This window comes from Spermophilus citellus (genome assembly GCF_964194105.1).
Source record: "Spermophilus citellus genome assembly, chromosome: 4".
NCBI lineage: Eukaryota > Metazoa > Chordata > Mammalia > Rodentia > Sciuridae > Spermophilus > Spermophilus citellus.
This window is the reverse complement of record NC_138185.1, coordinates 201,973,785-201,989,957: the sequence shown is the minus strand read 5'-3', so window position 1 is coordinate 201,989,957 and position 16,173 is coordinate 201,973,785. Positions and strand designations below refer to the sequence as shown.

Genomic DNA, 16,173 nt, shown 5'->3' with positions numbered 1-16,173 from the left:
CCAGGTCCTTATTACCAACCTGTGGCTTATAATCAGTGTCTCGGGTTTCTCCTAGGATCCCTATAACTCATTTTTGGTGGTGCTGATTGGTATTTACCTTCTCATTGATGTGTAGGGGGAATAATCCTCAATATCAAATGGCTGGAGGGATTAATCTATGCAGCCCTAAACATGTGCACAGAAAGCAATGTGGATTGCCGACAAGCACTGCAGCTTTTGAATCAACTATTTCTTTCTGTTCACTTCAAAGACTGTATGAAACATGAAGAATCCTGCCCAGAATTTCAGCTACCACATGTCATCAGCAAATCCTATGTCAAGAACTTGCTTCATAGAAGGTAAGATGTCAGCCAGCCAACCATTCTAGTTCTCCCATATTCTTGGCTTAGTAGATGCTCTTTTATCCTTTCATGTTCTTTTTAAAAATCGATAAAATAATACATTCTTGTAAAAAATTTGATTGGTAGCAAAGTAAAAGACTCCTTTGCCCCAATCCCATTTCACAAATTTTACCTCTGTTTTTATTTTTGTCTTGTTACCTACCTATGTATTTACAAACACATTTATATTGCCATTATAATAGTGCATGCATATTCATTCCTGTGAATGGTGTCAGAAACATGGGAACTACATATACTGCTTTTTCATCCCATCCCATGTTAGCACAACCATATCTGCTTCATTTATGAGCAGTTGCATAGGCATCCATTAGAAACATTTATTAAATTTGTTCACTCCTATATCCACTTGATATTGATATAGTTATTTCCTTCTGCCTCAACTTTTGTACAAAGGGCTGCTTTGAACATTCTTGTACTTATTTTTCACACTTGACCCAGGATTTCTGTTGGAAAAGTATGTGTATAAGTTTCTGGGTTAGATATCATATGTTTCCTGTTTGACAGATATTCCCAAATTGCTTATAAAAACATTTCCACCAACAAAACAAGGGTGCTATTTCTCTATAGCTTGATAACTCTAAAATCAATCTTTTTAATCTTTGATATCACATAGTAAAAATTGTTGCTCTTATGATTAGTGACTTCCCTGTCATGAAATTCACTGTATAATTTTAAGCATGTCATCCTTCTTGAAGCAATATCTTTTGTTTTTCAGGGTTCCCCACTGTTTTAGTCTACCTGTTGTAGCTGTGACCAAAAGACCTGACAAGAACAATGTAGAGGAGGAAAAGTTTATTTGGGGTTCATGGTTTCAGAGGTCTCAGTCTATTAATGGCCAACTCCATTGCTCTGGATTGAAGTGAGGCAGAACATCACTGCAGGAGGGGATGGAGGAGGAAGGGAGCTCAAGATATGGCAATCAGGTAGCAGAGAGAGAGCTCTGCTCACCAGGGACAAAAAATAAACCTCAAAGGCACACCTCCAATGACCTACCTCCTCTATCCACAGCCTACCTGCCTACAGTTATCACTCAGTTAATCCATATCAGTGGATTGATCAGGTTATAGCTCTCATAATCTAATTATTTCATCTTTGAAAATTCTTGCATTGACACACATGAGCTTTTGGGGGACACCTCATATCTAAACCATACACTCACATTCTCCTTATTTTCTTCTTATCTCTCTGATCTCTCCTTTTGTTGACTTCCTCTCTCCCATCCTGAAGTCTGGGAGTTTTTAGGGCTCTCCTAGGCCCTATTTTCTTTTCGCTCTACATTTGTTCCTGGGTGATCTCTTTGGGAACTTAGGTTGCCATCTTTGTTCTGATAGCTCATAACTCTGTGTCAATGCTGTTGGTAAGTGCATATTCTCCCTCTCTGTTGCAATGCAACATGTCCAAAGACACATCTGCTCTTATACCCTGCTCATTTAGGGTTTCTTATCTAATTACATAGTGCTTCATCAGGTTGTTCAAACCAGAACCCTGGAAGTAATCCTTGATTGTTCCCTCTTTCTTTTGGATTTCAGTTAATCACCGATGGGCAGTTTATTCTCTAGGGTGTGATATGCTTTCAGATTGAGGATTTTTCTTCTCTATTGTCTTGGGTTAAATCTGTATTTTTATAATCTCTATTATCCTGGGAATTTCTTTCATCTCTTTGTTATTTTGTTTCTTGAACACCACTTGACTTCTGTGATAGTTGATTTATTATATTAGTAAAACATACCTTATTGTATCTTCCTAAAGAAAAGGGTACACCAAAAATAACTTTTAGAGATATTTTATATCTTAAAATGTTTTTTTCTTGCCTAATGTTTCACTGAGAACATAGCCAAATACAGAATTCTAGGTTGAAAATAATTTTCCTGCAGAATTTTGAGGCATTGCTCCATTGTCTTTGAGCTTCCAGAATTGCTGTTGAGAGTTACAATACCACTCTAATTCTTGATCCTTTGTCTGAAATCTGTTTCTTTCTGATTTGGAAGCTGATAAGTTCTTTTTACCTCAGTATCTTGAGATTTTATTATGTGCCATAATGTGAGTATTATGGTTTGGATGTGAGATGTCCCTGGAAAAATCTCATGGATGTTCAGATGTAAAATGATTAGATTATGAGGCCCATAACCTAATTAGTTGATGGATTATTCCTTTGAATGGATTCCTGGGTGGTAATGGTAGGCAGGTGGGGTGTGGATGGGAAAAGCAGGTCACTATGGGCATGCCCTTGGGGGATTATATTTTGTCCCTGGTTCCTCCCTGGCTTTCTCTGTTTCCCATATGCCATAAGCTGAGCAGCTTCCCTCTACCACACCCTTCTGCCATGATGACTTTCTTGGGCCCAAATTAATGGAGTTGGCCAACCATGGACTGAGACCTCTGAAACCCTGAGCCCCAAATAAACATTTCTTTCTCTAAATTGATCATTTCAAGTATTTTGGTCACAGTAACAAAAAGCTGACTCACACAGTGGGTCTATTTTAATTCACTGTTGAACACTTGGTGGACCTTTCTCCCCTTTAACTTAAAAAAAATTGTGGGGGCTGGGGATGTGGCTCAAGTGGTAGTGCGCTCGTCTGGCATGCGTGCAGCCCGGGTTCGATCCTCAGCACCACATACAAACAACGATGTTGTGTCCACCAATAACTAAAAAAAATAAATATTAAAAAAATTCTCTCTCTCTCTCTCTCTCTTTCTCTCTCTCTCTCTCCCTCTATCACTCTCTCTTTAAAAAAATTGTGAAATATAACACATACATAGAATAACTACCTATTCCATAAAGCCATAAATATAGTTTAATGATTTATTGTAAAACAAATACTCATGACTCTGCCACCCACAAAAACAAAGAAAAGATAACCACCACCAACAGCATATTAATTGGGATTTTGCAAACTAAATTCTTCTGTTTTTTCTAATTATGTCTCATAATTTTGTCCCCTCTTCTGTTTCTCTATTTTCCCTTTGTGGCATTTTTATTACTCAAATGTTGGACTTCTTGGATTGATCTGATTTCATCTTTCCTATCTTTGGTATATTTTTTCCTCTGCTTTCTAAGAGATTTCCTCAATTATCTTGTTTTTTCCTGTCTTTTTTTTTTTTTTTTTTTGGTGGGGGGGGTAGCCGGGATTGAACTCAGGGGCACTCAACCTTGGAGCCACATCCCTAGCCCTATTTTGTAGAGACAGGGTCTCACTGAGTGCTAAGCACCTTGCCATGGCTGAGGGTGGCTTTGAACTCCTGATCCTCCTGTCTCAGCTTCCAGAACTGCTGGGATTACAGGCATGTGTCACTGCCCAGCTTTTCTGTTGTATTTTAATAGCAGAATATTTTCATGTTTGCTATCTTATTTTACATTTAAAAGTTGTTTTATTCTCTAAATATTCCTATTTTATGTAGCACCTGCTGTCATTTCATTTTGCAATATGCCCTTTGAGAATATCAACTATTGTTGTTTTTCTCTTCTCTGAGTGGTCTGTTTCTTTCAAGTTGTTTTCTAATCAATTGTTTAGTCTCTATCATTTTAGAAACTTTCTTCAAATAAATGGGGAATCTTGATAGTTTGTTCATATTCAAGATCCTGGATACTAAAAAGTGGATTGGAGGTGTGGTGTATAACTCAGTAGTAGAGTATTTGCCTAGTAGTCATGAGGCCCCAGGTTACACACACACACACACACACACACACACACACATACACACAATTGTTTAGAAACTTTTATCATCACAATGATCTTTAGAATAGACCGATTTGGTCAGTTGTTTCCTTGGGAAACCCTGAATATTGGTATCTTTGGACTTTTCTCTTGGTGAGTCAGACTTCTTCCACTCTCCTACCTAGAAGAGATATACTTGGCGATCAGCTTTTTGGAATCCAGGTTAGAGAAATTTGTGTGTGTGTGTGTGTGTGTGTGTGTGTGTGTGTGTGTGTGTGTGTTGGGGGGGCGTGTTTTATTCACTGTATATATATATTTTTTACTTTATTATTTTCTCTTTTTTCAACATGATATCTCTTCCCTCAACACTAAACAATGCATATTTATTTACTCCCTGCCCAAAGACTTTCTGTTTGACCCTCTCTAGAGAAAAAAAAAAAAAAAAAAAAAAAAAAAAAACCAAAAACGTCAGGAATGGGGAGGGGTGAATCCTGATGGTGCAGCATAGTAGTAACTAGGCATGTTCTTCTTTTTAAGTTTTTCAACCAGTATCCTGCTTTTAGTCCCCTCTTACCCCTACTTCTAGATGTACTTGGTCCCATTTCCTAAGTCTTTTGAGGGCTCTTGATGTAAATGGACAGTGGCTTTTGCTACTGCTGACACAGGAGTCAGCATTCCCATGTAGGCTCATAGTTATTTCTTCTTCATTCCCTTTTCAGCTTATGAATTTTTGCTCTTGTGTTTTCTCTCAGCCTCATTTTATGTTCTTTGCCTACTTTTGTTTTGACTGTTTTACTTGCTTTGTAGGAGATTTTAGTAGGAATAGTAACTCCCTATTCTGTGTACTGGAAATATTTTTCCTGGTCATTGTTGTTGCTATTGTTTTTTGGCATCTTTTGCTATTCAAAATATTCTAATTTTTGTAATAAAATTTGTCAAATCACTTTATTGTTTCATAGTTTCAAGTTATAAAGATCCTTCTTATCCTAAGATAACTCTTAATTTTCTCTAAGTACTTGATTTTTAAAAATATTTAAATCTTCAACTTGAGATTTTTAATCTTTTATTCACTTTGGAAAGCCAATTGTCCTAAAACCCTTTTCTTATCAATTTGAAATATCACTTTTATTTTCTAAATTGTGATATATTTATGGGCATATTTGTACACTCTCCAGAACTGTGGTTTTGTTTTCCTATACCCATACCACAATTAGTCACTGCAGTGTGCCATGTGTAGATGTATTATTTATCTGGTAGAGAAAGTTCCCTTCATTAATATTTTTCAAAATAATCTTAACTGTTTTACACATTTATTATTTTATGTGGACTTTTTAAAAAATAACAAAACTAATATGTTTGTGGCAAAAAAGCATATAAACTGTAAACTAAAAGTGATATTGTCCCATACCTCAAATCCCTTTTTTCAATGATAACTGCTATTAATATTAGCTGTGACTAATTAACTGGGAAATGAATCAGTGATGTTTAATGTTGTCATTGAGACAAGATCTCTGAGTAATTTGTTCAGTCCTTGAACTTGTGGTCCTCCTGCCTTAGCCTCTCTAGTAATTGAGATTACAGGTCTGCCCCACCACACCTGACTAAGCTGTTCATTTTTAATTCAAGTACTTTTAATAATTAGTTCCTCATTTCTTTTAGTTTATTTTTGTGGTTCTCTTTCTTAATTTCTCAAACATGTATGGCTCATTTAATTTCATTTCAGATTATTATAATAGAAATAGGAAGAACTAAGAAAATTTTCATCTAACCTCTTCATCTATGTGCTGTTTGCCTTTGAAATAATGACTGTATTTTGGGCACAAAGTTCCTGTGTTAGTCAAATCTGTTACTCTTTGCTCCCCAAACTACTGGCATCTGTCGGTTGCCTGGAAGTTTATTTGGAAATGCAGAACCTGGCACCCCAGGCCTATGGACTCACAGTTTGCATTTTTACTAGATCCCAGGCGATACTTATGCACATTAAAACTGGAGAAATAATGTGCTATATTCTTTGTCAGATGTTCTGTTACAGAGGCACGGCATATTAATATTTCCATTGCAATTGTAGTTTAAATTCACTTCACATTTGTAATCATCTTTGCTTTATAAAATTTGAAGTCATGCTATGATAAATAAGTTTACAAATTTTAATATATCCTTGGTGAATTATACTTTTTAATTGTATATCTCCTCTTTTTTTGAGACATTTTATTTTTTTTAATATTTTTATTTTTTGATGGATCTTTATTTGTATGTGGTACTGAGAATTGAACCCAGTGCCTCACGCATGCTAGGCAAGCATGCTATCATCAAGTCAAAACCCCAGCCCAAGACATTTAAAAAATTTTTTATTTTATTGCTGAGGGTGGCTTTGAACTTGTGATTTTCCTGCCTTAGTCTCCTGAGCCACTGGGATTATGGGCGTGCACTGCAGTTCCAGGCTTGTGTTTGTTTTCTTGACAGTGTATTTCAGAGCAGAAATTTTAAATTTTAATTAGATCCAGTTTATCAATTCTTTCTTTCATGGATCATACCTTTCATGTTACAATTTAAGTCATACCAAACCCATTTGAATTTTTCTTGTTTTCTTTTAGGAATTTTGTAGTTCTGTATTTTGCACTTAAATCTATCATGTATTTTTTAAAAAACATTTTTGTAGTTGTAGATGGACATCATGCCTTTATTTTTGTTTATTTTTTTATATGGTGCTAAGGATCGAACCCAGTGTCTCACATGTGCTAGGCAAATACTCTGTCACTGAGCTACAGCCCCAGTCCCATATTTATCATGTATTTTGAATTAATTTTTGTAAAGGGTATAAGTTCTATGTCTAGATTTTCTTTTTCTGTATGTCTCATTGTTCTAGCATCATTTGTTGAAAACCATATTTTCTCTATTGTATTGCTTTTGGACTTTTGTTAAGAATAGCTAACTATATCGTATATTTATGTGGATCTATTTCTAGGTTCTCTATTTGTCTCATTGATCATTAACTATTTTGATTATGTGGTTTTATAATACGTCTTCAGTCAGGTGGTATGGATTCTCTGACTTGTTTTCCATTGATACTGAGTTAGCTATTGTGAGTCTGACCTTTCATATAAACCTTAAAATTAATTTGCCAATACACATAAAACAATTTGCTAGGATTTTGAATGGGACTGTACTGAATCTACAAATCAAGTTAGGGAGTCTAGGGGATCCAACATGGCCTCAGGCAAGGAAGCAGCGATTCCAATGTCTCCACATTAATGGGATCAGAAAGACCCATTGGAACAGCTGCAGTCTACCTACTGAGGAACTTCTAGCAAAATTCCGTTAAGAGGGGACCTGCCGGGAATTGGTAGGTTTATTAGAAGTGTCAGTTTGTCCCAGACAAGTGGATCTTGGCCGGTCACACGGGCACGGAGGTCTAGTCCCGAAGCCACCAGCCGCTTCTGCAAGCGGCCGGCGGCCCAGAGCGGCGCGGCCCGCCTGAACCCACAGACGGCACCCGCCATCCCGCCATCCCGGGAGGCCCCGCTCTCGCTCAGCGAACGGCCACCCCGCCCGCCCGGATCTTAGCCACGCGGCTGCAGCTGCCCGGCTCTACAGGCAGCCCCCGGCAGCCCGGCGCAGCGAGAAGTGTCCCCGCCTGGCCCAGCAGACAACCCGTGCCCTCCCGGCTCTACTAACAGCCCCGCCCACCCGGCGAACGGCTCCCCCCCCTGAGACAGCGTGAAGGGAATCTAACCAAGCCTTTACGAAATAGCGAACTGGGAACTAAAACCAGAGATTGTGTCAGACCAGAGACAAGCCAGTTCCACCCCTCCCTTCGGACACGCCGGCAAGGAGCCAGGGGCCCACCATAGCAGAGAGGGGAAGTCACCAAAGTTCGGCCAAAGAGATTCCTTCCCAGCGGAATCTACTTTAGCAGGTGTGTGACTCCCACCCACACCAGATACAAACAACCGGGAAACTTCAAAATCTCTCCGTGGGCGTGACCGTAAGGGCCAAAGGACTCTCGACCCCCAACTCCCCCTACTGCCAGTGACGAGGGCGTGACTGTAGGGGCAGAGGAAAGCAGAGAAGACTCCCCACCCCCAAATCCCCCAACCGCGAACTGAGAGGGTGTGACGGTAGGGGCGGAGGGAAACAGAGGACACTCCAGACCCCCAACTCCTCCTACTGCCAGCAGTGTGGTTGTGACTGTAGGGGCTGAGGGAAGTAGAGGGGATCCTCGACCCCCAACTCCTATTACCACCAGCAGCGACACCAATGGTCTTAGCTGCCAGATTCCGAAGGTGTGCCCACCAAAGGGGTCCGGAAAAATTTAAACAATTGACTCCCAGACCACAGCTCCACAGCACTGGGGCTTAGATGAATGACAACGAGAGTGCTCAGTAGTTAGGGAAATAGAGCACTCGATGGGGCTGAAAGTGTAACCAAATCCTTGGGGAACTGCCTCCGGTGAGCAGGACCTGGCTGGCTGGCAGGAGGAAGGGGAGGAGGGGCCGTAGAAGTGAAACGGCTCTGGACCAACAGGATTGAGAGACTCCTAGGAACCACCTTACAGGGATTGCTGTTGACACATTGAGGGCAAAACTCAGCCCGGAGGGCACAGCTTTGCGAACGGGAAGAGAAGAAAATGGATCTCTAAGACCTAATTTTATTTCCTATTTCCTATTTAATTTTTTCTCTCCCTTTTCCCTCTCTCTCTCCCCTTCCAAGTTTTACTACTCTTTCCATTCTCCTCTATGCTATCTATCTGCCTCTCCTTCTTTCTTTTCAAGAGCACCTACCTTCCCCTTCCCCCCAACTTTCATCCCAAGCATTACGTCCTCCATTTCGCGTAACTGTCTAAATACAAATAGGTGTGCGCCCTCCCCCCGCGCCTGCAAGGTAGCCGGACCTGCAACCCACCAGCAGGTCAGGCCCAGCAACCTGGGAGTGGCAGAGCCGCCCCACGTGCCTGCAAGGTAGGTGCACCTGCTACCAACCAGCAGAACAGGCCCAGCGGCCTGCTGATGTGGTAGGCACAGTGCCCCAATTGGAGGAGGAGCAGAGCCCCTGCCCGCGCCTGCGCGGGAGACTTTGCAACTATACAAGAGTAATACAAATATATAGGGGGAAAATTCAATAACACAACAGTCTCAGTAAGCAGAAAGAAACGCGAACAGTATGAGGAGACAAGGAAAGAAAGGACCACAAGCAATGCAGGTCAACTCAACGTTAGAAGAGGTAATATCTGCAGCAGATGGAATGTCAGATAAAGAATTCAGGAGATACATGCTTCAGATGATCTGGAGTCTCAAGGAAGACATTAGACAGCAAAATCAGACAATGAAAGATCTCTTCAACAATGAAATACATAAACAAATCCAGGAAGCAAAAGATCAACTATACAGGGAGATAGAGATTATAAAAAACAAACAAACAGAAATCCTAGAAAGGCAGGAAGCAATAAACCAACTTAAAAACTCAATTGAGAATACTACCAGCAGAGTAGAACACTTAGAAGATAGAACATCAGACAATGAAGACAAAGTATTTCAACTTGAGAAGAACATAGACAGCTCAGCAAGACTGTTAAGAAACCATGAGCAGAACATCCAAGAAATATGGGATAACATTAAAAGACCAAACTTAAGAGTCATTGGGATACAGGAAGGCACAGAGCTCCAAACCAAAGGAATGAGCAATCTATTCAATGAAATAATGCGAGAAAACTTCCCAGACTTGAAGAACGAGACAGAATCCCAAATCCTAGAAGCCTACAGGATGCCGAATGTGCATAATCATAAGAGATCCACACCTAGACACATTATAATGAAGATGCCCAACATACAGAATAAGGAGAGAATTTTAAAAGCTACAAGAGAAAGGAAGCAGATTACATTTAGGGGTAAACCAATCAGGATAACAGCTGATCTCTCAACACAGACTTTGAAAGCTAGAAGATCCTGGAATAACATATTTCAAACACTGAAAGAAAATGGGTTCCAACCAAGAATTGTGTATCCAGCAAAATTAAGCTTCAAGATGGAAGATGAAATTAAAACCTTCCACGATAAACAAAAGTTAAAAGAATTTGCAGCTAGAAAACCATCTCTCCAAAAAATCCTCAGCAAAACATTACAGGAAGAGGAAATGAAAAATAACAATGAAAACCAACAGTGGGAGGTAGGACAGTAAAGGGGGGAAAATAATCAAAGAGGAAAACAAACCATATTCAGTAACATAAATAAACAAATATGGCTGGAAGGATAATCCATATCTCAATAATAACCCTAAATGTTAATGGCTTAAACTTACCAATTAAGAGACACAGGCTAGTAGAATGGATCACAAAACATGACCCAACAATATGTTGCCTACAGGAGATGCATTTGATAGGAAAAGACATACATAGACTGAAGGTGAAAGGTTGGGAAAAATCATATCACTCATATGGACTTCGAAAACAAGCAGGAGTGTCCATACTCATATCAAATAAAATAGATTTCAAGCCAAAGTTAATCAAAAGGGATAAAGAGGGACACTACATACTGCTCAAGGGAACCATACACCAACAAGACATAACAATCATAAATATATATGCCCCAAACAATGGTGCAGGTATGTTCATCAAACAAACTCTTCTCAAGTTCAAGAGTCTAATAAACCACCATACAATAATCATGGGAGACTTCAACACACCTCTCTCACCACTGGACAGATCTTCCAAACAAAAGTTGAATAAGGAAACTATAGAACTCAATAACACAATTAACAACCTAGACTTAATTGACATATATAGAATATACCACCCAACATCAAGCAGTTACACTTTTTTTCTCAGCAGCACATGGATCCTTCTCAAAAATAGATCATATATTATGTCACAGGGCAACTCTTAGACAATATAAAGGAGTAGAGATAATACCATGCATCTTATCTGACCATAATGGAATGAAACTGAAAATCAACGATAAAAGAAGGAAGGAAAAATCATGCATCACTTGGAGAATGAACAATAAGTTACTGAATGATCAATGGGTTATAGAAGACATTAAGGAGGAAATTAAAAAATTCTTAGAGATAAATGAAAACAAGACACAACATATCGGAATCTATGGGACACATTGAAAGCAGTTCTAAGAGGAAAATTCATTGCATGGAGTTCATTCCTTAAAAAAAGAAAAAAACAACAAATAAATGATCTCATACTTCATCTCAAAATCCTAGAAAAAGAAGAGCAAAATAACAGCAAAAGAAGTAGAAGGCAAGAAATAATTAAAATCAGAGCTGAAATTAATGAAATCGAAACAAAAGAAACAATTGAAAAAATTGATAAAACTAAAAGTTGGTTCTTTGAAAAAATAAATAAAATCGACAGACCCTTAGCCATGCTAATGAAGAGAAGAAGAGAGAGAACTCAAATTACTAGCATACAGGATGAAAAAGGCAATATCACAACAGACACTTCAGAAATACAGAAGATAATCAGAAATTATTTTGAATCCTTATACTCCAATAAAATAGAAGATAGTGAAGGCATCGATAAATTTCTTAAGTCATATGATCTGCCCAGATTGAGACAGGAGGATATAGACAACCTAAACAGACCAATATCAATTGAGGAAATAGAAGAAACCATCAAAAGATTACCAACTAAGAAAAGCCCAGGACCAGATGGGTATACAGCAGAGTTTTACAAAACCTTTAAAGAGGAACTAGTACCAATACTTTTCAAGCTATTTCAGGAAATAGAAAAAGAGGGAGAACTTCCAAATTCATTCTACGAGGCCAACATCACCCTGATTCCTAAACCAGACAAAGACACTTCAAAGAAAGAAAACTACAGACCTATATCTCTAATGAACCTAGACGCAAAAATCCTCAATAAAATTCTGGCGAATCAGATACAAAATCATATCAAAAGAATTGTACACCATGATCAAGTAGGATTCATCCCTGGGATGCAAGGCTGGTTCAATATACGGAAATCAATAAATGTTATTCACCACATCAATAGACTTAAAAATAAGAACCATATGATCATCTCGATAGATGCGGGAAAAGCATTCGACAAAGTACAGCATCCCTTTTTGTTCAAAACTCTCGAAAAAATAGGGATAACAGGAACATACCTCAACATTGTAAAAGCAATCTACGCTAAGCCCCAGGCTAGCATCATTCTGAATGGAGAAAAATTGAAGGTATTCCCTCTAAAATCTGGAACAAGACAGGGATGCCCTCTCTCACCACTTCTGTTCAACATAGTTCTCGAAACACTAGCCAGAGCAATTAGACAGACGAAAGAAATTAAAGGCATAAAAATAGGAAAAGAAGAACTTAAATTACCACTATTTGCAGATGACATGATTCTATACCTAGCAGACCCAAAAGGGTCTACAAAGAAACTATTAGAGCTAATAAATGAATTCAGCAAAGTGGCAGGATATAAAATCAACACGCATAAATCAAAGGCATTCCTGTATATCAGCGACAAACCCTCTGAAATGGAAATGAGGACAACCACTCCATTCACAATATCCTCAAAAATAATAAAATAATTGGGAATCAACCTAACAAAAGAGGTAAAAGACTTATACAATGAAAACTACAGAACCCTAAAGAGAGAAATTGAAGAAGATCTTAGAAGATGGAAAAATATACCCTGTTCATGTATAGGCAGAACTAACATCATCAAAATGGCGATATTACCAAAAGTTCTCTATAGGTTTAATGCAATGCCAATCAAAATCCCAAAGGCATTTCTTGTACAAATAGAGAAAGCAATCATGAAATTCATATGGAAAAATAAAAGACCCAGAATAGCAAAAACAATGCTAAGCAGGAAGTGTGAATCAGGTAGTATAGCGATACCAGACTTCAAACTATACTACAGAGCAATAGTAACAAAAACAGCATGGTATTGGTACCAAAACAGGCGGGTGGACCAATGGTACAGAATAGAGGACACAGAAACCAACCCACAAAACTACAACTTTCTTATATTTGATAAAGGGGCTAAAAGCATGCAATGGAGGAAGGATAGCATCTTCAACAAATGGTGCTAGGAAAACTGGAAATCCATATGCAACAAAATGAAACTGAATCCCTTTCTCTCGCCATGCACAAAAGTTAACTCAAAATGGATCAAGGAGCTTGATATCAAACCAGAGACAAGGCATCTGATAGAAGAAAAAGTTGGCTATGACCTACATACTGTGGGGTCAGGCTCCAAATTCCTCAATAGGACACCCATAGCACAAGAATTAATATCTAGAATCAACAAATGGGACTTGCTCAAACTAAAAAGTTTTTTTCTCAGCAAAAGAAACAATAAGAGAGGTAAATAGGGAGCCTACATCATGGGAACAAATCTTTACTCCTCACACTTCAGATAGAGCCCTAATATCCAGAGTATATAAAGAACTCAAAAAATTAGACAATAAGATAACAAATAACCCAATCAACAAATGGGCCAAGGACCTAAACAGACACTTCTCAGAGGAGGACATACAGTCAATCAACAAGTACATGAAAAAATGCTCACCATCGCTAGCAGTCAGAGAAATGCAAATCAAAACCACCCTAAGATATCATCTCACTCCAGTAAGATTGGCAGCCACTATGAAGTCAAACAACAACAAGTGCTGTCGAGGATGTGGGGAAAAGGGTACACTTGTACATTGCTGGTGGGACTGCAAATTGGTGCAACCAATTTGGAAAGCAGTATGGAGATTTCTTGGAAAGCTGGGAATGGAACCACCATTTGACCCAGCTATTCCCCTCCTCGGTCTATTCCCTAAAGACCTAACAAGAGCATGCTACAGGGACACTGCTACATCGATGTTCATAGCAGTACAATTCACCCCGGCGGGGTCCAGGGAGTCCCGAAGGAGGAGTGGCGTCGGCGAAATGATGAGACAGGAGTCGTTCCCTTTGAGCAATCTTCAGAGAGAGAGCTAAAGCAGCTTTTCTCTGGGTCCCCTTTTTATTACAATTTTTTTCATCATTATAGATTCACAATACGTCATTGATTATATAACTTAAAACTTTGCCAAGACATGACATTTCCTTAACCATGATTGAGAGCACACCGATCTACATTCTTCCAGGATATGACCCCCAGCCATACAATCATCAAAGTACAGATTCATCAATAAAACATGTCACCAATTTACATCCTTCAGATTTTCCCAAGATTTACTATTTTTCCCAAGATGTTATTTCCTTATTAACTAATGTCAAACTACATAACCAGACTCTGTCTCCTAATTAATCATTAACCTAAAGTACACCTGCACTTTATTTTTAATCTAAAATTCCCATCTAAAAAAGTCCCTTTAAATCTTATATTTAAAATGTCCTAAAGTTTATGAATCATCCTTAAAGTATATCAGAAACCTATATAACTAAAGACTTAATAATTTCTAAACTTAAGAATCTAAATAATATTTTTAACATTATTCTAAAACTGTGTCTTATAAAGCTATTTTAATTAATTTTTAAATTTATTTTCATAAAACTGGTTGAGCTGCTTTCTCAGAGAGTTTCTTTTGTTTCTCAGTCAAGGTACACTAGTTCTCAAAGAATTTGTTTCTCAGTCAAGGTGTACTAGTTCTCAAAGAGTTTGTTTTTCAGAGGATGATTGTTGTCTGTTATTAGGTTTGTCCACAATGTACTAAGATAGAAGAATAGCCTTTTATTTTGTCCTTGATATGCTGAGGGGTGGGTAGCAGAACAGCTTCCAAGGCATGAACTACCTGTTCTGTTCTAGCCATCTGAAATTTAATTGTTTGGCATTTAACATACTCATGCCTCCTGTGAGAAACATAAGCATGAAAATGCAAAGTCCCAATTACATAAAAAAGGGTCTCATGGTTTCAGCTACCCACCAACCAGTGTGGCTTTGCCAGCATTCATCCTCACTGTGACCCTGTCAAGACAGTGGGAGAGCGGCTTTGCCAACACTTTTTCTCACTGTGACCCTGTCAAGACAGTGAGTGGGGGATCGCCTTCACCAATAGCAAGACTGTGGAAGCAACCTAGATGCCCTTCGATAGACGAATGGATAAAAAAAAATGTGGCATTTATACACAATGGAGTATTACTCTGCATTAAAAAATGACAAAATTATAGAATTTGGAGGGAAATGGATGGCATTAGAGCAGATTATGCTAAGGGAAGCTAGCCAATCCCTAAAAAACAAATGCCAAATGTCTTCTTTGATATAAGGAGAGTAACTAAGAACAGAGTAGGGAAGAAGAGCATGAGAAGATGACTAACATTAAACAGGGATGAGAGGTGGGAGGGACAGGGAGAGAGAAGGGAAGTTGCTTGGAAATGGAAGGAGACCCTTAGGGTTATACAAAATTACATACAAGAGGAAGTGAGGGGAAAGGGAAAAATAATACAAGGGGGAGAAATGAATTACAGTAGAGGGGGTAGAGAGAGAAAAGGGGAGGGGAGGGGAGGGGAGGGGGGATAGTAGAGGATAGGAAAGGCAGCAGAATACAACAGACATGAGTATGTCAATATGTAAATCAGTGGAAGTGTAACTGATGTGACTCTGCAATCTGTATACGGGGTAAAAATGGGAGTTCATAACCCACTTGAATCAAAGTGTGAAATATGATATATCAAGAACTATGTAATGTTTTGAACAACCAATAAAAAAAAAGTTAGGGAGTCTGTAGTATGTGATTATAATGACAGAAAATGGATCAAGATTCTGCTGTCTAGGAAAGAGATTGACTTGTATGTTAACCTTACGAACAACCTTGCACTAGACATTTAAACTAATTTAAGGACAATTTTAAATACTGTGCCATTTCACAGGTAGTATGAGTACTTTATAATAATATAATCCTGATTCTTCCCTCCAGTTCCTTGTATCATTGCTGGCACTCATTTCACACACACACACACACACACACACACACGTGACTTGCTATTATTTTAAACAAATTGTTATCTGTTAGATCAACTAAAAATAAGAAAAATGAAGGGTTTCATTTTACCTTCACTATTCCTTGTTCAATGCTCTTCCTTTCTTTACATAAATCCAAGTATAATTTTCCTTCTTTGAACATTCCTTGGAAGACAACTCTACTGGCAACAAATTCCCTCAATTCTTGTTTTGT

The 16,173-nt window shown here is 38.5% G+C and overlaps 1 protein-coding gene across 1 annotated transcript in view; it reads left to right on the top strand.

Moving 5' to 3' along the window:
• Positions 1-16,173, top strand: part of NOXRED1 (NADP dependent oxidoreductase domain containing 1) — a gene marked incomplete at its 3' end in the record, with an annotated part of 41,544 nt that overhangs the window by 24,508 nt on the left and 863 nt on the right. Inside the window, exon 6 of the mRNA XM_081292930.1 lies at positions 116-338. Coding sequence (XP_081149056.1) covers positions 116-338 — 223 coding nt within the window. The remainder of the gene's footprint in view (positions 1-115; positions 339-16,173) is intronic.